Raw genomic sequence first — 27,615 nt, 5'->3', positions numbered from 1 at the left:
GTACAAACTTTTCTATAAGACGGTCTTATACAAAAGACCACCTTGGTGTCATATAAGTTAAGCAATGGAACCAATTAGTTAAGCACTTGAACTAATTAGTTAAGCACTGAAACCGATTAGTTAAGCAAGAGAATTAATTAGTTAAGCAATTGAATCAATTAATTAAGAAATGTAACCAATTAGTTAAGAAATGGAACCAATTAGTTAAACAACCAAAGTGGTCTTTCCGGTAAGGCGGTCTTACACAAAAGTTGTCGTACGCAATGTTTCAAAATCAAGATAAATTCCGTGGAATCCGAGGGTTTTTAGGACTCCAACCATAAGTTCACCCATTTACAACACAATTTAAGTAAGTTGTTGGTAGAATAGAATGGTAGGTACATTATGTGCAACCTATAAACACCCAAAATCAGAAGTTTTGCCAACTCATGACTTCATAAAAAACTCACACAAGTAGAAAAACTTCACTAAACTACTTAACTGAGAAAATTCCACGTGTCCCTAATAAAACCCCCCCTCAATTCCCCAAAAAAAAACAGTTCTTCTTCCTCTCACAAACCCCTTAACCAATTTCCGGGCCCACCCATCTTCTTCCTCTACCCCCCCATTATAACTCGCTCCTCAAACTCACCTAACCAACTCACTAACTCGTCAAACCATGGACCTCGACATGTCGTCCATGGCGGCTACACTCGGATTATCAGTACCAGTCCTCAGATTCCTCCTTTGCTTCGTTGGCACGATACCCATCAGTCTGATATGGCGTGTGGTCCCCACAACGCTTCCGAAACACGTCTACTCTGCCTTCACTGGTGCTCTTCTCTGTTACCTTTCTTTTGGGGTTTCTTCGAATCTCCATTTTCTTGTTTCTATGTTGATTGGGTATCTTTCTATGATTGTTTATCGCCCTAAATGTGGCCTCATCGCTTTCTTCGCCGCTTTTGGGTATTTGATTGGTTGGTAAGTTTTCTCTAAATTGATGGGGTTTTTCAATTTTTTGATTTTTTTACGGTTTTAATTGATGGGTATTTGTTATTTTTCAATTGTTTGATTTAGTTGGTTAATGTATTAAAGACCTGCGATCGAATCCTCTCTATGTCAAAACCTAATTGTGGTTCTGTCCACACCATAAAAATCATTCCTTTGATTTGCTTCAGTGATAAAGATTGAATTTTTGTTTGATTTTGTCTGTCACTAATTGAATGGAAATCCTGTATTGCATGTCTGTTCTTTCTTGTTGATCCTAGGATTTCAGTAATTACAGTAGTACTACACTATGTTACAGTAGTACTACACTATGTTACTCGGGCTCGGGTACCCATGTTAGACACGGGTATTGTTTCTAAGTGTCCGACTCTGCTATTTTGTGGAAACTTTTGATGATTTTGGTCTAAAATAAAGTGTTCGGTGTCCATACCCATGTCCGAATGTTGAGGATCCGACACGGGTACCGAGGTAAACTGAAGAGTCCAACTAACATATGTACAGATGTACAACTACACTACATTAGTACTTTTTGTTGCTGTTACTGCAGTTACAGACACAGTTGTTGAGTACGGAGCACAGTACTCTATTGCTGTTTTTTGTGTGTGTGAGAATGTGAAGGAAATTCTATTGATGGTGTTATGATTGAAGTTTGAAGCTTTTCGTATTTCGATGTCGATTTCAATTACGGGTTAGGAAATAGGAATGTGTATCATGGTAAAACAAGGGTGTTTGAGGAGGGTTTGGGAGTTTAGTATATACTTTGTGTATCTACCAATGGTTCTGACTTCTGAGTAGAGTATGAAAGTGAGATCATAAAGAGTTATCAATGCCTATAAGTTTAGTTTGTTCACTAGATTTGATGAATTGGAAAGTTTGTCCTGTCGCCGTCTCAAGCTAAACTTCTTCTGACTTTGGCACATAGATTTAGAAAGCCCTTATGTTTAGTACAGCATTTATGGAGTTTCAAAACTGATAGTTTTCTTAAAACTGTAAATGATATTAAAGCATTAGATTTCTTTAAAAAAACATATTATATTAAATCTGTAGATTTCTCTAAAAACATACACACATATTATATTAGGAATTACATTTGAGGTGATTTTCCTTTTCACTTCTATTCTAAAGAAAAAAGATAAGTGGAAGATTTTCAGGGACATCCGAACATGATTATATCGAAGTTAATTTTCGGAAGGAGTTAGGTTGTGCCAAGATGATGTTACAAATGACACAATTTGCTAATTTTGCTTGATGTTTCACTAAGCTTCGTTGTGTGGGATGCAACTTTGTTTTGTTGACATTAATGGATGCTTCTTTGATATTTTGAATTCTGTTTTCTTCTTGTAGCCACGTTTACTACATGAGCGGAGATGCATGGAAGGAGGGTGGAATCGACACGACTGGTAACCTCTTGTTATACTGCATTTACTTCTTGCAGCTACATTTCATGCTCAACATCTCCATCTCACACTATTGGGTGTAATATTATGTAATGGTTGCTGGTGCTGCAATTTTTTTATACAAACATCTAAATTAAATTTGTTACCTTACTATCGTTTTTGGGAAAAAAAGTTAATGTCGAAATGCAACTAAAACTAGAATTTTAGCAAAATATTCTTTCAGTGGAAATTGTTGTAGTACGGAGTATTATTTTGCACAGATAGTGAGAAAGTTGGTGATGCTAAGTGCAAATTCACGTGTTTGTACTATTTTGCTCATACGGGCAATGGTAATCAGTCTTTTCTTCCAATTTCCTTTTCTTTTATGTAGAGGAGAAATGTTGATTTTGCAGTCATGTTTATTTAACTTTTACGATCCTATTTCTTATCTTTATGTTTCTTTTCAGATTTTAATAATAGTGATTTCCTTGCAGGTGCTTTGATGGTCTTGACGCTCAAAGTCATCTCATGTGCAATAAATTATCAAGACGGACTATTGAAAGATGACGACCTACGCGAAGCACAAAAAAAGAACCGGTTGCTGAAAATGCCTTCCTTGATTGAATATGTTGGCTATTGCCTTTGCTGTGGAAGTCACCTTGCCGGACCTGTATTTGAAATCAAGGATTATCTTGATTGGACAGAACGGAAAGGGGTCGGTTCATGAGGCATTATTGCTCGTCATCATGCTCTTGTTTTAAGGCTCTGTTTGGTAGGGTGTAGAACGTTTTCATGGAAAACAATTTTCCCCTTTTCGATCATTTTTTAAGTTGTTTGGTTTGGCAAGGGATGAAAAACAATATTCCATAACTCCCTAAAAGGTTGAAAAACCTTTTCCACCTTTCCTCCCTTCCTTCCTCTCACTTATTCCCCTCAATCTTCACCATCTTCTCTCATTTTCTTTTAAGGAACCAAACAAAGGGAAAACTACTTTGGAATTGTGTTTTATCCTGGAAAATCATTTTGCACTGAAAACGTTTTACACCAAACCAAACGGAGCATAAGTTTACAAGCAAAGGAATTAATAAACTTGGAATAACGAGTTTGCCCTTGTCTTTGCAGCTTTGGAGCCCATCAGAGAAACAGCCATCACCATGGGGTGGTGTAGCTCGAGCTGTTATCCGAGCAGCTATATGCATGGGTCTCTATTTATATTTGGTGCCATTTTTCCCGTTGTCTACTTTCACCAACCCCTTGTATGGAGAATGGGGATTCTTTAAAAAGCTGGGTTATCAGTACTTGTGCGGATTTACAGCACGGTGGAAGTATTATTTCATCTGGTCTATCTCAGAAGCCGCCATGATAATTTCCGGTTTTGGATTTAGTGGATGGACAAGTAATTCGAAGCCCAAGTGGGACCGAGCCCAAAATGTCGATATCATCGGTGTTGAGTTGGCAAAGAGTGCTGTTCAGATTCCACTTGTTTGGAACATACAAGTTAGCACCTGGTTACGCCACTGTAAGTTTCTTAGCATCCCTACCATTTTTCTTTCACTACTCATTATATATGGTTGTATTGTGTTATAATGACCTGTGGATGCCGTCTTATGCGGTTTTCTTGTTCATGATTTGTGTACGGCACCTGAATTTTGTGTATCTGAAGCAACCTTTTGTTTGTTGCAGATGTTTATGAGAGACTGGTTCAGAAGAACAAGAAGGGTGGTTTCTTGCAGCTGCTTGCTACACAGACAGTCAGTGCTGTTTGGCATGTGAGTTATCTTCTTTTAACTATTATGTTCGACTTATTTCAGATAAGTTCAGTTAATTTCAGATAATATACAAATTAAGATAATAATATAAGTTCAGACAAAATAAGTCGGATAGAACGGAGCCTAAAGTCCCCTGACTTGCCGTTTAGCTTTAGGCCATACTTGTGATAGCTTAGCTCTTGAAACCGTTAAATTAGGGCTGCCGTAGATCCTTGTGAGAAGGTTTGCAACAATGCAACATAATAGTCTTAGATTTAAATTTAAGATGTTAAGATCTTGGACTCAGTATTCTTATTGCCAGTGGATAGTGGCTACTAATGGAACGATCTGAATTTATAGCAATCATTATTTATACTAAATTATTTACGATATAGTTTTTCCAATTTGGTAAAACTATATAGACAAATGAAAAAAATGGGCATTTTCAAACTGGATGTTAATTGCTACCATCTATGTTACTTGAACTCTTCATTTTTACTTCAAGTACCCGTGTCACATGCTCGACACTCAGACATGGATATGGACACTAGATACTTCATTTTGGACCAAAATCATGATTATTTTTTCACAATATAGCAGAGCTAGACACTTGGACACGTACCAATGTCCAAGTCCAACATGGGTACCCGAGTCTGAGTAACATAGGTTACCATTGAGCACAGTTGCTATATAGACATATACGTGGCTATGTTTTGGTTATTGATGTTATTTGGTGTTGTATCATTAACAAGGGATCCTATGAAGTATTTCTTCCTTGCATCAAAGTATGCGAATATCTTAGAAATGTAAAACTTCCGTGTGTGCAAAATCTCATCCTGTTTATCATCCAGAGCTGAGCCTTTTAGTTAAATGTCCATATAATTCCATGGCATGATTTAGATCTTGATTCTCGAGTACGTGTTTTGTTGTTTATCATGATATAAATCGCATAACTTCACATCATTGACTTAATTCTGTGGAAGTACCATTATGTTGATACACCAGTATTTTCAGTAATATCACACTGATTTTTCTTTCCTGGCTGGCTTGAAATTGCAGGGGTTATATCCGGGTTACATCTTTTTCTTTGTTCAGTCTGCTTTGATGATTGCTGGCTCAAAAGGTATTATTTGATACCGATTCCGGTGTTAGCTTCTTTATTAATTTGCATTATTGTTATGCCTTACTGATGGTAATTTCTGTTTTATACATTCAACAGTTATTTACAGATGGCAGCAGGGTATATCTTCCGGTAGTGTGAAGAAGCTATTGACGTTTGTGAACCTTGCATATACGGCGATGGTTCTTGGTTATTCATCAGTTGGTTTCATGGTTAGTTTCCTCACCTTCATAGTTTCTCAATGTTTCAGATCTCTTAGGCCCCGTTTGATTCAACTTTTTTAATAAAATAATACGAAGTGTTATTAGTTTTATACGGAGTATTAGGTATGATACATGTTTTGGTTTCAAACCCATGGCTTTAGAACGGATGATAATAATAAGTTGATAACTAACCCTGAAATCCATACCCCAATTATACACTCCCTTCGGACTTCGACTGCATCTCTCTACCACTACTGCCGCATCTCTTGTTGGGTGGCGGCAGAAGTGGTGGTTTTGGAGGTTGATTTGGCTGAGCTGATGGTGGTTTCAGAGGTGGTGCTTTGGCGGGGCTGTTGCATGTTGGTTAGGGTGGCCGTGGGTGAGGAGTGTGGATTTTGGAGACTATATAATATTTATCTTGTGAGTTGTGAGTAGACCTGATGAAAAATCGAGCCAGACCGGGCCTGGAAAACGGGCCTAAAAATTCTGCCCAAAACCCGCTAATGTTTGAGTTGGACCGGGCCAGCGGGCGAGCTCATGTTGACCAGGTCTACTTGTATAAAATGTATACATCGACGCTTTCTTTTTGAAGGTTTTTCGTGAGTTTAATTAGACACAGAGAAGTAATATTTTATTAGATGTATTATATCGGTCCGGGCCAAGCTTTGGGTCGATTTTGTGTGCCCAAAACCCGTTATGAAATGCCAAAAGTAGCGGGCTTTTTGGGCCATTCGGGCAGGGCCAAATTTATAATTAAAAGTGTAGTTTTACGTTGTCCAAAACCCGTCATTTTTTTAAAAATCGAGCCGGATCAGGCCCAAAACGGGCCTGAAAATTCTGCCCAAACCCACTAATTTTCCAGACGGGCCGGGCTAGCAGGCCGGGTCTCATGTTGATGCGTTCTACTTGTGAGTTGTGATACAAACATCAAGTACGGGAATGTGTAATTCTGTAAATCAAAATCAAACAGACTGATTAATTTCATTATATTTTCTGATCATTAGTGTGATCTTTTGAGAATTTGCTGCTGTGTTTTTTGTTGCAGGTGCTAAGCTTGCATGAAACCCTGACAGCATCGAGAAGCGTGTATTATATCGGTACCATTATCCCCGTTGTTCTTCTAATACTGGGTTCTGTTGTCAAACCACCATCAAGGTCAAAACTTCAGAAGAAGGCTCAGTGATGCAGAACTGTATGATATATTTACCTAACACAGTCTCTTTCTTCTTGGTTTATCCAAAAACACAGCGAAAATCTTTCGTTGTTGATGATGGCTAAAAATTATCCTCATTTCGGATCAACCTGAAAAATCGATTGTGATTTCTGCTCGCTTTCATTCTGTTCGTGTTGCTGATTTCTGTATTTTTCGAGTTTCTGTTTGGAAACTATGTACTGTAATTTAACTGTCTTGTTTTTAGCATTACTCGAAACTGAAATGGTGCTTAAGCAAGAGTGCCAAAGTAGTTTAATTACATTTTACAAATCACAAATCTGAGTAATCTGTCTTTGTCTTTCGAATTTGATTATTTCTGATACTGCCTCTCTGAAAACACCGGTCGACTAGAGCGTATTAGATGCACTCGGGTGCACTGTATACCCTCCCACATTTTCTCCTTATATGTGAGGAGAAAATGTGATAAAATTACCCTTGGGTGCACGAGGATATCCGTGAAGCCATATACGTGAAACCATATACGAAATAGAAGTTGTTTTTGTCAAAACGAAAAAATGAAAAACCCTTGTGTACTGAAATAGAAAAATGAAAATCCGTTGAATCAAATGTATAGGTTGACGATTTCTTTTAAAGGGATTTTGCGAGTTTAATTAGACACCGAAGTAATATTTCATAAGATGTTTTTTCAATGAGTTCTATTTTCTAGGGAGCGAAAAAAGTTCCTCCGGATTATAAGAAACAAAAGTACACAACTTTGTTATTTCGGGAGGTGCTTCTGTAAGTATGACACTTTCTGCTGCACATGCTGAGGCTCTTGCTTGTTTTATATGGAATGAATTGGCCTTTGTCTCATTCTATTAACTCCATTTCGAATTGATCTTTACAAGCTTAACAGTCCCGGTATACAATATCCAGCAACGGGGAGTTCTGATATCCACCATGCTTGGTCACGCTCCAATATTCTACGTCAGGGTAACGACACATGTGTCATCTACAGAGTGGAACGACCTGAGGCCCATCAAGCTCACTTGCGTGCTAAATCAACGGCAAAGAACAACGTCAATTATAAGATGTATCATTTGTAGCCTGATTAGTTTTTATATTTACTTTTTCTTTTAATCCTAAAAATAAATTTTTTAAAAAAACTAACAAAAATTCCATTATTTGGGGTCCATGAAATACTTTTTTTTTGATGGAGGGGTCCATGAAATACTAAATCTCAGCCATTGATTAATATTCAGTCCAGTATATAGTTTTTACAATTTGGGCAAACTAAAAAGAAAACAAAAATGGGTATTCTAACTGGAAATCAGTTGGTACCGTTGAGCTTAGCATTCCCAATTCGCGCCAACCCTAACTATCATCTTCACGATATAGTTAGGTTAGTTACCCCTCTCAAAACCAGAAGAAATTCCAGAAAATCTTTGAAATTATCAGCGAAACTTGACGATTCTTCATCTCCCACAAATTCCCAGCAACAATTAAACCTCTCTGTCCTTCGATTTACTTTCGGTTAGTTCATCTTCTCTGGCGCATAAACACAAACACCTTGCGTGCATTCTTCTTTGAGGTGAATTGTTCATAATTTCAATTGTTTGGTTAGTTAACTGAATTGGATTTTGTGTAGGAATATCTTGGTTGGATGAATCTTACTTGCCCAGATGGATTGGTTATGGTTTTGGATCTCTTGTTATTCTCAACCATTTTGTTGGTTCGAGTTCCCCTGTAACCTCAGCTCAGCTTGTAAGTTGACATCTTACTTTGTTCGATTGTTGTTGTGAATTTTGGTTTGATTTGATCAAGTAATTTACTTAATTGTGTGTGTAGATTTCAGAGGCGTTGGGTCTTTCGCTGGCGGCTTTCTCTGTAACACTTCCTTATATGGGGAGATTTCTCAAGGTAAATTCTTGTGTTAAAGCATTCCATGATTTTCTGGTGTTACGAATGGCTTATCGTGTTTAGAGAAGTGCTCATAAAGAATAGGGTTTCACTGTCTTGAAACAATTATGTGGGAGTTGATGTGAAATTCAGTTAATTTATCATCACCCAAAAAGATGAAGGAAAATGCTGCAATGTTGTGGAAATTGTTATCAAAATGACAATCACAGATTGTAGGTCTTTTGCCCAGAAATTGCTGAAAAACCCAAGAATGCCCCATTCCCATGTTCTGAATTGTGAACCAAATCAGAAAGAAACTAGAACTAGGTGTCTACATGGTTCAAACTTCAAAGGGTATTTAGGCTCTGTCTTTTCCACTTATTTTGACTTATTTCACACAAGATAAGTTCAAAAAAATTAAGATTTTTTCAAATATTTTCCTACACAAACAAGTTTATTTCAGATAAAATATGTTTATTTCAAATAAAATAAGTTCAGTTAATTGCAGATAAGTTTAGTTAAGTCCAGGTAAGTTCAAATAATATTAATTCATAGAATGCCATTCTCGTTCATCCTTCTGCTACAATATCTCAAGCTCTATCAAGTACGGAATATCAAATATTATGTAGCGATACTCCAAGTATCACCTTAGGATCTTGCTCGTCTTCCATGTAGACTCTTGACATTTAACATGACCTGCTGAATAAGTGGATTTGTTTTGTATGATATTTGGGTGTTGCTGGTTGTTTGCACAACTTGTCACGAAATGTACAAACGGTGTAATCTATACTAAGGGATAAAACTAGGGAAGAGGATTCCTTCTACTATAGGTATGTCAAATGAAAGTTTCTCCTACTCCACTGCTACATATATCCAAAGTCTCATTAATATTTAGAGCGGCTTCCTATTTTCCTGATTTGCTGGATATTTATAAGCAGCAATGGCTAGTTTGTGTGAATCATGATAGCTCCATAGACTGATATTTTAGTACGTTTTCACAGGGAGCAGCACCTGAGGAACTAGCAAGTCTTCCTCAACGTGCTGAACAAGTTTTTGTGATGTCACACAATGTTTCAGATACCCTAAAGGAGGATCTTGCTTGGACAACATATATTCTACTACGCAATACAAAATCTGTCTCAGTGGTAAGTTCATATATTTTTGATTAGGGATATATTATACGAGGCTTAACATTGGCGTTTACCCTACTAATTCCCCAAACTTTGTTAGCATGTTAAGCTTTTAAAATATCTTAGTGTCTAAATTTCAGCTTATATCTTTGCAAGATGTGATCTGTGTCCGCGGATATTGGAACTTACCAGAAAATTTATCAAAGGATGAGATTCTCAACTGGTTCATGGGTAAAATAAGGAAAAATGGGCTGTCTGATGTGAAGGAGACACTCTATTTTCCTCAAAGCACAGGTGAATTGCAAATGTGGGATTCAAAATTATTATTAATCTTTTTACCTACTGAATGCTTCTTTTGGGGATATGTTCCGGTTCTTAAAAAACCAGAGAAATTTGATTCAATTAACTTTTAAGCTTTCTTAGTTTACTAAAAATATTTTACTATGATGTCTGAAGCAAGTTGAAAACATATAGCTGTTGAATTTCAAAACTCTATTGCAACATGTTATGGATATTGTTGACTTGTTGTAATTATGAAGCATGGATGCGGCATCCCGCATCTGCAATGAAGGTTGAAAGATAAGGGTAGTTGCTGGTATGCTTGTTTCCAATGGTCAATATGACATCTAGGGCCGGGTTTGTTGAGGCCATCTTGCGTCTGGTAGTCTAGGTGAGAAGTATGGGGATTCATAGGTTCATGGAGTCCAAAAGACCTGCTATACATTATTATTAAAGATGGTTGTGGTCTGGGCGGGCGTCAGGCCGAACCCACGGGCCTGAACAGGCCCAGCCCACTCTACAGCGTGCCGTGCCGGGCCAAAAGTTGCAAAACAAGGCCCACGGGCCATCGTGCCTAGCCTAATTTTACTAAATTTAGCGTGCTTTGTCGTGGCAGGTCGAGTCGTGCTTTTTCCAAGAACACGACTACGTGCTCGTGCCGACCGTGCTTTTTTCATGCTCGTGCCGGGCCGGGATTTTTTCGTGCAAGATCGGGTTGGGCCTCGGGCCTCCCTGGCCCACAGCCCTCTTTATATATACTTCTTAGATTTTCCACCACTTCACAAGGTGAGTCTATTAGGCATGACAAGGTAACATAATCTTAGGGTCTGACGACAGACGGTCTGGTGTTATACAAGGATCAAGTGACCTTGCATTGGGACTTCTTAGAAGATTTGTTTAAGTTTCCTTAAAATTCTAATCGAGTTTGGGTTCTATGAGGATCTCTTCATGTAATAGCATGTTTGACTGGGGTTCATGACTCAGGACTCAGGACTCAGGAGGCCATGTTGGAACTGTGTCATATGTAGTCAAGACCCAATACTGCCAAAATGGAACATAGGGCATATTGGAGTTGCAATTGGTGGTTACAAACTTACATTAGAACTAAGGTCTAATGTGATTAAGGACTCAACACAACTAAGGGTCTCAGTGTGCTTCTCCAAGTTTTCCACCAAGTAGGCTTTCTTTTTTTGTTGGGTAAGAATGGGGGTCTGTCGAGGCCATTTTAGGTGTGTTATCATATTTGGTTCATGTGGGTAATAGTGTAATACTGTTACAAGATCACTTGCTTCAAAGTCAAGACTTCCTTAATTGAAATACTGCTGTCAATAGAGAAATTCTAAGGCTTGGCATATGACATTTGCAAGGACATGGGCTCACACTTATGACTTATCAGCAAACTTCTGTAGCCTTATTGGTCATTACTGGTCTTTATAAGTAGTTAGTTCTAAGTCGAATCTCTACTTAGAAGTTACTAGGTTTCTTCATTAGCAGAATTCGACATTGTCCTCTATTGAAAGCAAGATGTTTACATGAAAGAACACAGAGATACAAATGTTACATTAGTAATAAGATCTCACTGATGCAGTTTCAGGCTTTCAGCTACCCTACGATCCAAGGAATTAATCTTTTCTGTAGACATTACTGCTGAATTCATCTGTAGTTTTTCTTTTATGGATTTATGAGCAATTCCTATTGCAACATAGCTCATTTATTTGTTTTTCTGGAAATAATGGTACATAGTTCATATATTGCAGGTTCAGTACTGAAGGAGGCTATTCCTGAAGAGACTGGTTCTATTTTAGTACAGCCACTTTGCAGTTCAGAGGCACAGGGAAAGGGAAATGAGAATGATGTGGGATTTGTGCTTGTAGCTTCAGGTGTAAGCTATGCCTATGATGAGAAAGACAAGTTGTGGATAAAAGCCATAGCCAACAAATTCAAAGGTTAGACCAAAAACATAGTTTCTCAATTTCGCGGTTTATTTATCAACTTGATTGACTTGACTTACCTGAGTTGAGTGTGTTTGCATTGTGTATTACACTCTAAAATGATCTTGGTTTTAAATCGGATATATTTTTGTACCCTTGTCAAATTATTATGGTTAAGGATGTCTGTTGCTAGAGATACCAGCGGGCCCCTTATTGGGCTGGGATAGAGGGCCTCGTGCTTTAGCGGATCATACCTGGAACGGGCTAAGGAAAAGTTGTGATGTAACAGAGTCATGCCTATGTTCATAAACAAGGGCTCAAGTGCCGTACCAGCGGGTCCCTTATTGATTGGTTAAAATAAGCAGGCTGACATGCGGGCTGGAAAAGTAATTATTAATTATTTAATTATTACGAGTAGTTAATTAGTGAAAAACGAGGATAAAAAGTAATTAAGGTAGTGAGAAGCCAAAAGCCAACCCTAAAAAGCTAATAACACTAGCCTTTTATTTTTGGTGGAAAACCCTGCTTTTCCGCCAGCCAACAAGCCAGTTACCAAACACGTTTTTTTGGTTGTTTGGCCACATGAAAAAGCCAAAATCCAATGAAAAAGCCAGCAAAAAGCCATTTACCAAACATGGCCCATAACTTTTAATAAATTTACGACGGTTCTAACTTTTGATAACTTAGGGCGGTCCTAAATTTTAGAGGTCTCATCTCGAAACGATCGTCTCCACCGATTAATATAGCCACGTCCGTTTGGGCAGTGGGTTGAGTGGAGAAAAAGGGGTGGCACACTGGCACAGCTTGGTTTTGGTATGTTTATTAACCGGTTTTTATTTTTCATTTTAGGGAACCGGACAACCGGTTTAGCATTTTTCTTTTTGGACTAATGACCGTTGACCAGTTTAAGATAATACTCCCTTTTCAAAGATTCAAAGATTAAGATCATTCAGAATTAAACAAATGTTGGTAATTTTCCCGTCAAAAAAGAAAAACGTTGCTCTGTTTCTCGGCACTCACAGTCTCACTCCTCGTTTCCTGACTCACCGCCATTCCACCACCCATCGCCGCCTCTCTCATCGTGCTCTACCACCACGTCACCACCGTTTCCTGTAAACCACCGCCTACCGCCGCCTTGATCATCACCTCGTCCGCCGGTGAAATCAGCAGCTATGGCGAATGATCACCTCAGTGAGCACAGACGCCCTAATTTGAAGCGTAAGAGAGGCAAAACTAGCGAAATCGACAACATTTCTTCGCAGCAAACTGTAATTCTTCCGGAGCATCTCATACTGGACAAAATCCTTCCAAGACTTCCGGTAAAATCCCTAATTCGCTTCACATCTGTTTCAAAAGAATGGCTATCTACAATTTATTCCCCTGCATTCGTAAAATGTCACCTTCAATTCTCTTCCTTTTCCCGCCCCCTGTTGGAGATATTTAGGAAGATGTAGTGGGCTTTAATTTATTAATATCTTACTCAACCGTCTCCCCTCTCTCCCTCGTTTCTCTCTCTCTTTTTAGGGTTTACAAAAATTAGGGTTTTCTAGGGCGGAAATAGCCAATTTTCTTCGGAAATTTGGTTAATTCCGCCCCTTCTCTTTTAATTCTGTTGTGTTTTTGCGTTATATCTCAATAAAACTACATAGTTTCATTGTAGTAAGTACCCCTATGGTGGGTTTGTTTGTTTCAGTTTAGTAAGTACCCCTATATTGGGTTTGTTTCTAGTTAATTTTTGTGTGTTTAGTTTAATTCAGGTTGTTTCTTTGGTAAAGATTTATGCGGGATCGAAGAGAATGTCAATCTTTCGACTACAATCAGACGAATCAGACGGAAATCATATTTGTCACGGCTACAACAGATCTATAGACCCCCTCGTCAATAAAGGCTGTAAATCTTAGCGATATAAAAGAGGGTATACAGAATGTTTGATATACTACGATCGTAGCTATGGTGAAATGAAGTTTTTATTTGATACGATTGTTATGTATTTGTTAGATTTATGTCTTTATGTAGATGTCGTATGACTTTTTATCAATGAATTAATTTGTTTATAAAAAAAAAAGATGTAGTGGGCTTTAGTTTATTTGTGATTAATTGATTGAGTAATGTTGATGATCTTTGAGTATGGAAGAGGAATTACAAAGAGACTTTTGTGGGGAATTCTTCTTGTAGTATTGGTTAATGCTTTACAATGCTACATATTTATAGTAACACATTGTTGGTGGTTTCCACCACTACACTATTCTAGACTATTCTACTCTAGACTATTCTACTTTCTTCCCTTTGTTGATAGTTCTAGGTTTTTCTACTCTTAGATATTTGTTTAGGATAGTCTAGATATTTTATTACATGTTTCTAGATTTTTCTAGATTATTGTTTTTAACACCCCCAATTTCTCATACTTGCTAAACCTAGAGGGTCGGAACACGAATTCTTCTCGGCGTTCTCGCTACACTATGATCAAAGCAATTGCAATATCAAAGATTTCGTGCAATTGGAATTCGAAATTCTGTATCGTCCTACAATTGTGGGTTCTTGTAATGGCCTTGTCTGCATAATTGCATATACTCGAAAGTACCAAAGGCGTCCTATCTTGGTTATATGGAACCCGGCTACTCGTTGTTCTCGTAAAATCACGATTCCTAAGGGTGAAAAAAAGATTGAGAAGTTGAGTCAGTTCATTATGATTCTTCTACAGATAACTATGAAATTTTTGGTGCATGTTTGGGTTCTGGTGATTATGTTAATTTTCATGTGTTCTCTTGGAATACTGGGAACTGGAAAAGAATTGGTATTCTAGACAAGCGTTTCAAAACAAGTGAGCTTAAAACGACAGTGTTGGCCTGTGATACTGTATACTTTCTATGTAACCAGGTCAATCCAATTGTTGGATTTGATTTAGTTACGGAGCAATTAGTGGAAGTTCCATTGATGAATTTTCCAAGAACTGTAGTGTGGGCTTTTGAGTTGAGAGGGTGTTTGTCATTGATTTATTCCCCTGGTAATTTAGATGTTGATATATGGATGTTGAAGCAACCCAGTGACCAGAATTCCTGGAAGAAATCATTCTCATTCAGTTGTTCTACAAACACAAGACACTTTATCTCTTCTAAGACTCGCATATGTATGGGTGTACACTTTGATGGGGGACTCAACCTCTTTGATCCTAGTCGGGATATTCTACCACTGTCTCAACGGGGGGTCGGTTTTGGATATACTTACTACTATTAGTCAGTAGATTACATTGAGAGCTTGGTTTATCCTTTCTAACAGACCGAGTTGTGAATATGCAATCATTTTGGTATGTAACTTTATCATTGGCCTTTTGATTTACCCTTAGATGCTTTTATATGAATCTTCTTTTGTATGCTTTTGTATGAATATGCTTTTGATGACTTGATGTTCATTTACATTTATTTTGTTCAAAGATTGGCTGTATTTTTGTTTTTGTACGCTTACTCCTAGGCGCATATATAAATGTTTTCTTTGTCTGCTTATGAATCTCATCATGCTACCATGAAAATCACTTAGTCTTAGGGTTAATAAATTGGTTATGACTTAAAATTTATATTGATTGAGCTAGGTGATAAGCAAAAGCTTCTCAGATAGCACCCACATAGATGTTTTAGGGTGGTAAGCTTTTGCGAACAATTTCCCCTGTTCTGTAGTCTGTTATCCTAAGAATCTTGGGCAGTTTGAGAAGAAAATTTCGAGTCAACTTCTGAAAATGATGGTTCAGTAGTATATCATCTCATTTAACCGAACAGGTACGTTGATAATCCTGTTTGATATCTTCCGACTTCAATAGGATTAGTATCTCTAAAATTTATTGCACAAAAATGTACCGGAGAATGGACAGTCAACTCTTGCAAGGATAAAGTTTCTTTAGATGTTTACCTCATAATTTTGCTTGGTTGAAATAAGGTATCTCTAAGGTGGGATTCCTTCCGTTTTCCTCATCTGATTATACTAGAGATTTAGATTGCCAGAAACCCAGAAACCTGACTATTAGCCAGAAACCTCAGCATTGATTGTTGTTGTACTCGAAACTGCATTTGCATCAGAAGTTCACTTTTGTAAGGTTGCATAATGACTTCTTTGGAGAATTGTTCCCTTTCCTGCTACTATCAGATAACCACGGTGCAAGGCTCATTAGTCTCAGATGATATGAATTTGACATTATTAAAAGATTTTGAGGCGAAGTAACTCTCAGGTAGTCAGGTTACATTCCTTATACTAGATACAATAACAAAATGAAAATAAATAAATTAGCAGGACTAAAGAACGATATGATGCAAATGGTGGGAGACTCTGCAAAAGTATTTTCACAGAAGTGCATTTCTCGGAGGAATGTTATACGTAGATGTGTTTAGGTAAAGATACCAAAACAAAATTTCAGTTTAGTCTAATAAACACATGCAATATCATTAGTTCTAACATGTTGGATGCTCTCCTAATGGCTGGGTGTGGTAACTTCGGTTACCATTTTGCATATTTGCTAGTATTAAGCTGTCCATCCTTTCATTTGGCCCGTGGGTTAGCCCTTCTCCCCCATTTTTGGCTGCGTTGGTTGAGACTCCAAAGTCCAAACTCTGCATATTTTCGATGGTGTTCGAAAAACACTGATCTCTACAATAACTTCTCCAAGCCACATGCCAGGTTCTGTCAACGAAAGAAACACTGGTTTCAGATTATGTTGAGCAAGTAAATAAATGTATTCTTAGCTAGAAGTATATGTCATAAAAAAGGCCTGGCATCAGGCTTTGCACATTTGTGATCTATACATGTATGCTAATTTCTTTTTCAATCGTTAGAAAAGTATGATTCATGTAATCTAGTAGAAGTGAGAAAATTTCTTGTTTTTTTTATATTTGACTTGGAGTGCCAGAGGTTATTGATAAGTTGTTGACAATTTGAATTGCATCTTGTGATTGAAGATCCTGTAAAGTAGTCAGAAGTTATTTTGGTTTCTGTTCATAAAGTTTCTTGTGCATTTTTTTCCCTAGATGTTTACATTGGTGCTGAAGTATATTACCTAAAATCAGTAACTAATTGTTAAGAACCAAAGCAATAACCATCGAGCTTGTATCAGGGTCCTGTCTTTGATAGGGTCTCATTTATTTTGAATATTTTAAGGAAGATAGCTATATAGAAAAGAGTTGGGAAAGTCTCTTTGAAGACATCTGAGAAAAGAGCTGGGGAAAAATGTTATGTCGCAACTGTGAGTTGGGCAAGATTTTATGTGCCCAGCTTTATGACAAGGACATAGAAAACATAGAATTTCTGTAGATTATTGGACTTGTTTTAATTTCTGAGAGATGAACAGAAAGAGGCTAGCTTTTAGAGAAATCTGCTTATCATTTAGCTACTGATGATCAAATCTAAAAGTTCAAAGAGATCATGTGGATTCGTGACCGAGTAAAGTCAATTGCTGGAGGTAACAGAAGCACTAAGGCTAAATGTAATTATATTAGGTTCATTCATTCAATGGAGTCTTTACACCTTCATGGTTATATATATTAGGTTTTTTTTTACTCTGCCTAAAAAGAACAAAGGAAATAGAACAGTATGATATTGGTAGCAAAAGTATGAATTTTATTGTATGTCAAAGTCAAGTAGGCTTAATAATTGTCTTGCTCAATAACTTTATAAACATCTTGGATTATTTATCTACTAGGATATGGTTATCTACATTCGAAACTCATTTGTCGTCATCATTCTTTATTTGCAGTTGGTGTAGATTCGACTATCTCCACATTGTTGCTGCCTGCTGAAGAAGTGTAGATACTATTGACAGGTTCAAGTAAAACTCCAGAAACTATAGAAATACTGTATGCACAGAACTAAAGGACAACAGCTAGTGTAAAAACTGTAGTGCAAATTCTTTTCACTGATTCTTCTTGTAAACCTTTTCTCTCATTATAGTCTCGTCGTCTGCTCAACGTTCTGGTTTTTGTCATAGAATGTAGATACGCGGCACATAAACAATGCTTCTCGTGTCGAACGTTGTTGCCTGTGTAGCAGAACAGGGCAGATTTACAAATGGTGACCCCATGTCCCCATGTATGTTCATTTCATCGTACTATACAGTATACACTTGTATCTTAGTAAGAACGTTTCTTACTCTCTCACTAGTTTAACTTAGGGATACACTATGTGTATTGACTCTTGTAATAGTTCCCAGTTACTTTCGGTTTTAGATAGTGATTACTTAGGAGTATCCCTCGTGCGGAGGGGCTTCTAATGTACTATTCTTCTTACTTTTACAAAAAAAAAGTTTAACTTAGGGATGGGAGAGGATATTTCTAGGACACCTCCGATATCAGTTAACGTTTCTTGTATGCAGGTGATTCTGAGTTCAACCAAACATAATGAAAGTCTTACCTATATAAAATGAAATCAAGTTCTAAAATCTAAAGTAGCAATCATGGTCAAAGAAAAATTGGTGAATACTGTCAAAAGTTAAAGTGGAATAAAATAATTAACAAAGTAAATAGAATTTAGAACTCAACTCTTTTTCTTGCTGTCCCAAGTCCAACTATGACTTATGGGAAATATGCTTTTAAAGGTCTTAACTTTTGATAAATACGGTTTTAACTTTAAAGTATCATCTCAAGATGGTCCATTGGGTGAATGTATACTTAAAGGGTATTTAATGAATAAATTGAAAAATGAAGGGTATTCCATGATAACCTAATTGTTAATTTGTTATTATAAAAAAAAAACTTTAAAATTAATAATCATACAATATATTTATCAAAATGTCCCTTGATATATTTCGCCAATCAAAAAGATTGACTGTATATCCGATACATTACTAAAATAGTAAAATGCAATATTTGTGAACCCTATATGTTTATCTACTAGGTTAATTTTGCCCGAAATGTTGGAGTAAGGTCTCATTTTTAAAACAATTTTTTAATTCAAGGTACTATTTGACAAAATTAAAAATATAAGGTACTAGCTCACAAACTGAGACAAAAACAAGGTACTTTTTGACAATTTGGCCAATGTATAATGAAACAAAATGTAACTCTCTGTAAACACAAATTTACGAGTCTGCAAAAATAACAGAATCAAAATAATGTGAACAAAATATATTTTTATTGATTTTGCATTTGGGTACAATCTCTAATGTTTATCCACTGATTCGATCTCTACAACAGCAAGAATTTGTGGTTTGAAGGTAGAACGGCGTTTGTGCTTGTTGTTCTTCTTCCACCGAGATTTGATGTCAGACTTGTGTGCTTGGAAGCCGTCTTCGGGTTTTTTCTGGAGAGTAGTAGGTTTTTGTATACTACGTTCAGTCTGTCTGCCAAATGACTTGGAGAGAACTTTTTATATCCTCTTCTTAGGTTTAGGGTTTTCCTTTTGTGGATAAATGGGCCTCTTTACTTAAGCTCATTTAAATAACCCACTCCTATTAAATGAACGTCATTTATTAAAAATGGGCCTATTTGGTTTATAACCCAAATTAAACAATTTATCTGACATTTAATAATAGAAGTCAACATTTGACTTTTTCGGGACAAAAAATGATGATGTGGCATTCTTCATATTTTTAATGCCTACAAATTGCCCCCTCGAGATCGGTCACGTACACGAATCTTTGAGTGTTTGCTCGTGGTCCGATCTCGAAATCCAGTTTGCATTATTTTTTTCGTATACTCTGCCTTCTACTAGAAATAGGAGTAGTACTTAATTAGTATCTTGGCCCAAACCATTACTGACCCATTTTGATGCATGGGCTGGCCTGAAATTTCTTTTCCTTGGACCAGATTTTTTTTTTTTTTTTTTTTTTTTTTTTTTTTTTTTTTTTTTTTTTTTTTTTTTTTTTTCTTGATCCATTTTGATACATGCACTTACGTTAAGCATTTTTCTTTGACATGAAACTTTCCTCAAATAACATCACCCTTTACGAAGAACAATAATATTAGGACTCCATTGATCCCGACTAAACCAATTAGGATAGAGTTTGCTCAAAATTTATCTTCTTCCAATCTGACTAGTATAGGACCCGAAATCCGACTAACTGATTAAAAGAATTGGATAGAATTTTATCGAAATTTATCTTCCTCCAATTTGACTAGTAGTAGGATTATGAGCTACAAGACTATAAATACACCTCTTATGCCATCAATTCACCTCACCATCAACAACAACTCGACGACCTTTGATCGGAGACTCCGAAATTTGACCAGAAGCCTTGACGCTGCCACAGCCCCGACCCGAAGGAAGAACAACTCAGAGGAGATCAACACCGAATCGTCATCATCGAATAGCCCGTGAAAGAGGAACGAACCAGTGGACATCATCACCAAACCAACGGTCGTCATCAAATCGGTCCGAACACCAACCCAACGGTCGTCATCAAATCGGTCCGAACACCAATCCAACGGTCGTCATCGAATAGTTCGTGAGTCCGTCAAGCAGCCCGTGGAAGAGGAACGAACCAGTGGACATCATCACCAAACCAACGGTCGTCATCAAATCGGTCCGAACACCAACCCAACGGTCGTCATCAAATCGGTCCGAACACCAATCCAACGGTCGTCATCGAATAGTTCGTGAGTCCGTCAAGCAGCCCGTGGAGGAGACTTAAAGTCTTGTTGGTATGTATATTTTGAACCTTTGAACTCTGTTTATCTGTCTTTCAGCAATCTTGAACCTCTGAAGCTTGAACTGTTTGATTTTCATGGTTGAATATGCGTGCCTGCTCTTTTTTTGTATCATTGAATTTGTATTGCTGTGAATGATGATAAATATATGGAGTATGAAACAAAGTATAGACCAAAACTTCAAATTTGTTTCTTTTTTTGTTTTTTTTTTTTTTTTCGTTTCTTTGGTCTCGTCCCCCTGTTTGTTTGTTTTTGCTGTAAAAATAATGATAATGATCTTAATGATGTGTGATGGATGAAGACAATGACAATCCCTCCAAAAGTTCTTTTGTCTTTTTCTCCCCTTTTCTTGTTTACCCACGTGAATGCACCCTCTCTTTTTTCTTCTTCTTTTTTTTTTTTTTTCTTTTTTTTTTTTTTCAACTTTTTTGATGATAGATGACTAGATGAGCATAAGTTTTTTTTTTGTCTTTTTCCCTCTTAGGCTCACGTGACTGCTCATCTTCTTTTCTTTTTTTTTCTTTCTTTTTTTTTTTTTTAAAAAAATAAATAAATAAATAATAACAGTATAAATCATATAAAAATAATGATGATGATTAATGATGAATGATGTTGATGGGCCCTACAGATTTATTTTCTTCCTGCCAATTCACGTAACTTTGCATAATATACCCCTTTGTTTGGAGATCGGTAACAATGTCCCAATGTTATGGAATATGCTCCTCTGTATGTCCATATAATAACAGTAGCTTTACAGTAGCAAAAATTCGTAAAGTTGACATATCATTGATAATAATCTGTACTGCCTTTCTCTTTTTTTTTTGTCTTTTTGATGAATGATGATCGATAACAGCAACCCCAAACTTGAACTTGCTCCCCCTTTTTTGTGCGGTCGAACATAATACAATTGCTTCCTCCGTTAAATATTACTTTGTTAATTAACTGCATCGTTAAACATGCATTGACTTGCACTTTTTTTTTTTGCGTTGACTTTGTAGGAACAAAGAGTCACCATGGTTTACTTCAAGTATCACAATACTCCTGGAGAAGAGACTTTGTCACTCATGGAAGATGCTAATTCGGTCGATGGAGCGCACTTTCGTTCATTTCCTCCTGTGATTGGTCCTTTTGCAAACATCCATTCTTCTACGGAGTTCTCGGGCCCGAAAAGCTGGTACAAGGAGAGTCGTGATGTTAATGCATTTGGTGGAAAAACACCTAATCCTGTCCTTGTCGCTTCACATCACCGTCCCTGCGATGATGCGTGTTCTTTCCAGACATTATCTACGCGTTTGTCCCGCAAGGAGACCAAATGGAGTTCTAGTCCGAAATTTGGAGTCGAGCCAACATACATCCCTCTTTACTGGGAATGGTTAGAAGATGTCCTGCACCATTCCAGACGCACACTCGCTAGCACCCATATTCTTGATGCCGTCTATGCTTCTATGTACATCTACAAATGTAATTCTCCTGTCATGCAGGCTTTTTGTGAATCCTGGTGTCCTACGACAAATACCTTGCACACTTCAGTTGGAGAAATGTCAATCAGTCTTTGGGATATATACGACCTTGGTGGGCTTCCCGTAACTGGCCTTTTTTATGACGAGGTCGTCCCTTCTGCCGTTGAATTGGAAGGCTCCGACGATGAGCACAGTCTATACCTCCCTTACAGTTGCAAATATTTGTTCATGGCTTTGCATTATCTTTCTGAGAAACACAAGGTGACAACAATAACGTTCGAGACTTGGTGTGATTTTTGGTTTCGCGGTGCATCAAAGTATTTCTTGGCATCTGGCAACAAAAAGTCTGTCCTTCCAACACTTATGAAAGACTTCAGCTCCTTTAATGGTCCTCGATCGTGGAGTCATAAGATGTACGAAGCCTTTCGCATCCTACGGATTCCTGAAGCGCATCATCGACAAACATATTTGGCTGCCTTTCTCTCATGTTGGCTTTGTGCCTTTGTTTTGCCGGTGTCAGATTTGGGTTGCATCCGTCCTGGATCTTTCAAACCTGCGTCATTTCTTGCAAGTGGAAAAGAGACTTCTTTGGCGATCCCTGTTTTGGCGAGCATCTACCACGGATTGAGCAAAATTTCGAATTCTCCTACCCCCGGCAAACATCGCGAGTCCTTCCCTGCACAATATGTGTATGCCTGGACCGCTAAGTATTTTCGAAGTCATCACGTCGTCACCTACGATTTTGTTGGTGCTCCCCTGGTTGGAATTCAAGGCCTTGACTCTGTCATAAAGTCTCCAGATGCTAAATCGCTAGTTTCTTCGGGTAAGGATTTCAATTGGCTTGCTAACTCAATTTGTGGTAATTCAGATGAGAAGCGTGAAGATGACAACCATCAACCAAAGCAATTCGCAAACTTCTTCATTAGCATGCGGTCCTGTTTTCTGACCTTGAGGTTCGACAACAACTACGTGGTTGAGCCATACAGTCCTCATCGATTCGGTCGGCAATTCGGATTTCACCAAGATGTGCCAGGCGAATTAGTAGTCCAGACACAAAACATCACCCGAGAGCATATGTACTATCTTTTTCAGTCCAGCATTCGTCTGCATACTAGGGCTACTTTTTTGGTCCCTTGCCGCACGTTTAATGCCCAATCTCGAGTCACTCCAAGCTTCACAACATGGTGGAATTCGGTCGTTTCTTTAAATGCGGCTTATGCTTCAAGAACTCCTAGTCCAACAAATGTCAGGTCTAAGAAGAGAAAGGAGAGAAAGGGCGATGATCTTAACACTTCACCAAAAGACAAAGCTGCCAAGACTTCGGCTGCACCTCGCAAAGTTAGAGTCAGATTGCCTAAAAGTTCCACGATATCCTGTCCGCCCAAGGAAACATCTTCGAAATGCAGGGACGAGAGTAGAAGACTAGCAAGCAGAGTTGTAAGTAATGAACCTTCCAATGACGAAAATGAACCTTCCGATGACGAACACGCAGGTGAACCTACAATTCTGGATGATATTTTCGCTGAAGATTATGGCCCTGAGCTATCGCCGGAAGAGATAGAGGTTCATTTCTTTACTTTGACATTCTCGTTTTCTTTTTAATTACTATTTTAATACCCTTTATTTTTCACTTTTCAGAATCTTCAAAGCGATGCGAACATAGCAGTAGAGCTTACTGCTTGCGAGAATACATTTGTCTCCCTTCCTGAACAACAGTTCATTGATGATGTTGTCATTGATACTGCGCCAACCACAAGTGTTTCTACTGCTTCGACCGAGTCTCCTTCTTTTAATGCTCAAGACATGATCACTAAGGCGACCAACAGGGCGGACCGATATGCTGCAAGCTTGATGATTAATGAAATAAAGGACAAGTTGATGAAGACTCCTTTAGCCAAGGTTCATGAACTAGCGCAGGAGTTTGAACAGGTTTTCTCCTATGTTCGTGATAAGAAGATCGACATCTCTGCAATCGAATCTTTTATCAAGGGGTATATTGGGTGCGGTTCTCAACTCCACCACGTTCGGCTAGGGAAACAGGGAGATCCCACTCTCAATGACTTGGAGCAACGATCTTTGGAGATAGAGACGAGCGTGCAGACAACTACAATTGCAGGGAAAGCAGAAGAGGAGCGAATGCAAGCTCTTCATAAGGAGATAGATCAGATTCAGCAAGAACAAGCCGAACATAAAAGGAAGCTCAATGATTTAGCAGAACGAGCGGATAGACTTTTGCCTCTTATTTCAGAATCAGAAGAGAAGTTCCAAGGGTACGTCATACAGAAGAAAGAGCAAGAAAACTCACTCCTCATCATGAAGGAGAATATTGTTGCTGCGAAAGAGGTGGAGGCAAAGCTAGCGGAAGCTGAGAAACAATTTGGTGTTGCTCGTGATGCTTTGCAAGCCTTCAAATTTGAACCGTAGTTCCGCCTTTCTTGTTACCATCGTTGCACTTGTTTTCTTTTAATTCTTTTTTTTTTTTTTTTTTTTTTTTTTAGAGACCAATTTGTTTTAAGAATTCCAAAAATGAAATGAATAAGACTCGTCATTCTTCCTGTCAAAGATTTTTGTCATTGATTCCATATTCATTCAACTCATAGGAAACCAACATGAAATTTTCATTTATTTATTTAGCCGTTCACAGTTTATACTCTTGCGGGCCAGGAGTAGTACAAAAATGGGAGAGATTTTTGGTGTGGCTGGACTTAAAGTTAGTGATTCCTTCAAGCTGCCTACGTACTTATGAAATGAATAAATTCACTCCATAAGATCAAGCCAACGTAGTTCCTTAAAAGCAAAAATAATTTCTTGATTTTTTTTTTTTTTTTTTTTTTTTTTTTTTTTTTTTTTTTTTTTTCTGACGTCGTTTGCTGACGTCGTTTGCTGACGTCATTTCCGAATTGCCGACCGAATCGATGAGGACTGTATGGCTCAACCACGTAGTTGTTGTCGAACCTCAAGGTCAGAAAACAGGACCGCATGCTAATGAAGAAGTTTGCGAATTGCTTTGGTTGATGGTTGTCATCTTCACGCTTCTCATCTGAATTACCACAAATTGAGTTAGCAAGCCAATTGAAATCCTTACCCGAAGAAACTAGCGATTTAGCATCTGGAGACTTTATGACAGAGTCAAGGCCTTGAATTCCAACCAGGGGAGCACCAACAAAATCGTAGGTGACGACGTGATGACTTCGAAAATACTTAGCGGTCCAGGCATACACATATTGTGCAGGGAAGGACTCGCGATGTTTGCCGGGGGTAGGAGAATTCGAAATTTTGCTCAATCCGTGGTAGATGCTCGCCAAAACAGGGATCGCCAAAGAAGTCTCTTTTCCACTTGCAAGAAATGACGCAGGTTTGAAAGATCCAGGACGGATGCAACCCAAATCTGACACCGGCAAAACAAAGGCACAAAGCCAACATGAGAGAAAGGCAGCCAAATATGTTTGTCGATGATGCGCTTCAGGAATCCGTAGGATGCGAAAGGCTTCGTACATCTTATGACTCCACGATCGAGGACCATTAAAGGAGCTGAAGTCTTTCATAAGTGTTGGAAGGACAGACTTTTTGTTGCCAGATGCCAAGAAATACTTTGATGCACCGCGAAACCAAAAATCACACCAAGTCTCGAACGTTATTGTTGTCACCTTGTGTTTCTCAGAAAGATAATGCAAAGCCATGAACAAATATTTGCAACTGTAAGGGAGGTATAGACTGTGCTCATCGTCGGAGCCTTCCAATTCAACGGCAGAAGGGACGACCTCGTCATAAAAAAGGCCAGTTACGGGAAGCCCACCAAGGTCGTATATATCCCAAAGACTGATTGACATTTCTCCAACTGAAGTGTGCAAGGTATTTGTCGTAGGACACCAGGATTCACAAAAAGCCTGCATGACAGGAGAATTACATTTGTAGATGTACATAGAAGCATAGACGGCATCAAGAATATGGGTGCTAGCGAGTGTGCGTCTGGAATGGTGCAGGACATCTTCTAACCATTCCCAGTAAAGAGGGATGTATGTTGGCTCGACTCCAAATTTCGGACTAGAACTCCATTTGGTCTCCTTGCGGGACAAACGCGTAGATAATGTCTGGAAAGAACACGCATCATCGCAGGGACGGTGATGTGAAGCGACAAGGACAGGATTAGGTGTTTTTCCACCAAATGCATTAACATCACGACTCTCCTTGTACCAGCTTTTCGGGCCCGAGAACTCCGTAGAAGAATGGATGTTTGCAAAAGGACCAATCACAGGAGGAAATGAACGAAAGTGCGCTCCATCGACCGAATTAGCATCTTCCATGAGTGACAAAGTCTCTTCTCCAGGAGTATTGTGATACTTGAAGTAAACCATGGTGACTCTTTGTTCCTACAAAGTCAACGCAAAAAAAAAAGTGCAAGTCAATGCATGTTTAACGATGCAGTTAATTAACAAAGTAATATTTAACGGAGGAAGCAATTGTATTATGTTCGACCGCACAAAAAAGGGGGAGCAAGTTCAAGTTTGGGGTTGCTGTTATCGATCATCATTCATCAAAAAGACAAAAAAAAAAGAGAAAGGCAGTACAGATTATTATCAATGATATGTCAACTTTACGAATTTTTGCTACTGTAAAGCTACTGTTATTATATGGACATACAGAGGAGCATATTCCATAACATTGGGACATTGTTACCGATCTCCAAACAAAGGGGTATATTATGCAAAGTTACGTGAATTGGCAGGAAGAAAATAAATCTGTAGGGCCCATCAACATCATTCATCATTAATCATCATCATTATTTTTATATGATTTATACTGTTATTATTTATTTATTTATTTTTTTAAAAAAAAAAAAAAGAAAGAAAAAAAAAGAAAAGAAGATGAGCAGTCACGTGAGCCTAAGAGGGAAAAAGACAAAAAAAAAACTTATGCTCATCTAGTCATCTATCATCAAAAAAGTTGAAAAAAAAAAAAAAGAAAAAAAAAAAAAAAAAGAAGAAGAAAAAAGAGAGGGTGCATTCACGTGGGTAAACAAGAAAAGGGGAGAAAAAGACAAAAGAACTTTTGGAGGGATTGTCATTGTCTTCATCCATCACACATCATTAAGATCATTATCATTATTTTTACAGCAAAAACAAACAAACAGGGGGACGAGACCAAAGAAACGAAAAAAAAAAAAAAAAACAAAAAAAGAAACAAATTTGAAGTTTTGGTCTATACTTTGTTTCATACTCCATATATTTATCATCATTCACAGCAATACAAATTCAATGATACAAAAAAAGAGCAGGCACGCATATTCAACCATGAAAATCAAACAGTTCAAGCTTCAGAGGTTCAAGATTGCTGAAAGACAGATAAACAGAGTTCAAAGGTTCAAAATATACATACCAACAAGACTTTAAGTCTCCTCCACGGGCTGCTTGACGGACTCACGAACTATTCGATGACGACCGTTGGATTGGTGTTCGGACCGATTTGATGACGACCGTTGGGTTGGTGTTCGGACCGATTTGATGACGACCGTTGGTTTGGTGATGATGTCCACTGGTTCGTTCCTCTTCCACGGGCTGCTTGACGGACTCACGAACTATTCGATGACGACCGTTGGATTGGTGTTCGGACCGATTTGATGACGACCGTTGGGTTGGTGTTCGGACCGATTTGATGACGACCGTTGGTTTGGTGATGATGTCCACTGGTTCGTTCCTCTTTCACGGGCT

General features: G+C 38.1%; 4 protein-coding genes across 7 annotated transcripts; 3 read left to right on the top strand and 1 right to left on the bottom strand.

Moving 5' to 3' along the window:
- The first annotated feature begins 433 nt into the window (after window positions 1-433).
- LOC110782469 (lysophospholipid acyltransferase 1) lies at window positions 434-6,924 on the top strand. Its single transcript, XM_021986635.2, has 8 exons — window positions 434-960; window positions 2,332-2,387; window positions 2,858-3,078; window positions 3,486-3,882; window positions 4,047-4,132; window positions 5,171-5,234; window positions 5,331-5,443; window positions 6,480-6,924. Exons 1-8 carry the CDS (start codon window positions 659-661, stop codon window positions 6,615-6,617), a joined length of 1,377 nt encoding a protein of 458 aa, XP_021842327.1. The 5' UTR covers window positions 434-658; the 3' UTR covers window positions 6,618-6,924.
- Window positions 6,925-7,877: 953 nt separating this feature from the next.
- LOC110782467 (protein COFACTOR ASSEMBLY OF COMPLEX C SUBUNIT B CCB2, chloroplastic) lies at window positions 7,878-18,028 on the top strand. Of its 4 annotated transcripts, none has more exons than XR_008929672.1 (8): window positions 7,878-8,120; window positions 8,236-8,351; window positions 8,436-8,507; window positions 9,488-9,631; window positions 9,757-9,910; window positions 11,653-11,841; window positions 13,584-15,130; window positions 17,561-18,028. XR_008929672.1 is itself a non-coding variant. In XM_021986632.2 (7 exons), the coding sequence occupies exons 1-7, from the start codon at window positions 7,898-7,900 to the stop codon at window positions 17,611-17,613; spliced, it is 951 nt and encodes a 316-aa protein (XP_021842324.1). In that variant the 5' UTR covers window positions 7,878-7,897; the 3' UTR covers window positions 17,614-18,028. The 4 variants fall into 4 exon arrangements, 2 of the variants coding, with proteins under 2 accessions (XP_021842324.1, XP_021842325.1); XR_008929673.1 differs by having other exon boundaries at window positions 7,879-8,120; window positions 13,602-15,130; XM_021986632.2 differs by lacking the exon at window positions 13,584-15,130.
- A 1,830-nt stretch (window positions 18,029-19,858) lies between these two features.
- On the bottom strand, window positions 19,859-27,416 carry LOC130469250 (uncharacterized). The gene is made up of 2 exons (XM_056838310.1): window positions 27,284-27,416; window positions 19,859-26,277 (listed from the first exon to the last, which is right to left on the bottom strand). Exon 2 carries the CDS (start codon window positions 26,260-26,262, stop codon window positions 24,640-24,642), a length of 1,623 nt encoding a protein of 540 aa, XP_056694288.1. The 5' UTR covers window positions 26,263-26,277; window positions 27,284-27,416; the 3' UTR covers window positions 19,859-24,639.
- LOC130469249 (uncharacterized) lies at window positions 20,309-24,399 on the top strand. The gene is made up of 3 exons (XM_056838309.1): window positions 20,309-20,441; window positions 21,446-23,470; window positions 23,546-24,399. The coding sequence occupies exons 2-3, from the start codon at window positions 21,461-21,463 to the stop codon at window positions 24,329-24,331; spliced, it is 2,796 nt and encodes a 931-aa protein (XP_056694287.1). The 5' UTR covers window positions 20,309-20,441; window positions 21,446-21,460; the 3' UTR covers window positions 24,332-24,399.
- Window positions 27,417-27,615: the final 199 nt, after the last annotated feature.

This window comes from Spinacia oleracea, chromosome 3, assembly GCF_020520425.1.
Source record: "Spinacia oleracea cultivar Varoflay chromosome 3, BTI_SOV_V1, whole genome shotgun sequence".
In the NCBI taxonomy this organism is placed as follows: domain Eukaryota; kingdom Viridiplantae; phylum Streptophyta; class Magnoliopsida; order Caryophyllales; family Amaranthaceae; genus Spinacia; species Spinacia oleracea.
This window is presented reverse-complemented; position numbering and strand designations above follow the sequence as displayed.

Coding starts and splice junctions, on each gene's coding strand:
- LOC110782469 (XM_021986635.2), top strand. CDS start 659: ATGGACCTCGACATGTCGTCCATGGCGGCTACACTCGGATTATCAGTA. Junction 2,388..2,857: donor GGGTGGAATCGACACGACTG/GTAACCTCTTGT, acceptor ATTTCCTTGCAG/GTGCTTTGATGGTCTTGACG. Junction 5,444..6,479: donor ATTCATCAGTTGGTTTCATG/GTTAGTTTCCTC, acceptor TTTTTGTTGCAG/GTGCTAAGCTTGCATGAAAC.
- LOC130469249 (XM_056838309.1), top strand. CDS start 21,461: ATGGTTTACTTCAAGTATCACAATACTCCTGGAGAAGAGACTTTGTCA. Junction 23,471..23,545: donor TATCGCCGGAAGAGATAGAG/GTTCATTTCTTT, acceptor TTCACTTTTCAG/AATCTTCAAAGCGATGCGAA.
- LOC110782467 (XM_021986632.2), top strand. CDS start 7,898: ATGGGTATTCTAACTGGAAATCAGTTGGTACCGTTGAGCTTAGCATTC. Junction 8,352..8,435: donor CTGTAACCTCAGCTCAGCTT/GTAAGTTGACAT, acceptor TTGTGTGTGTAG/ATTTCAGAGGCGTTGGGTCT. Junction 9,632..9,756: donor ATACAAAATCTGTCTCAGTG/GTAAGTTCATAT, acceptor TCTAAATTTCAG/CTTATATCTTTGCAAGATGT.
- LOC130469250 (XM_056838310.1), bottom strand. CDS start 26,262: ATGGTTTACTTCAAGTATCACAATACTCCTGGAGAAGAGACTTTGTCA.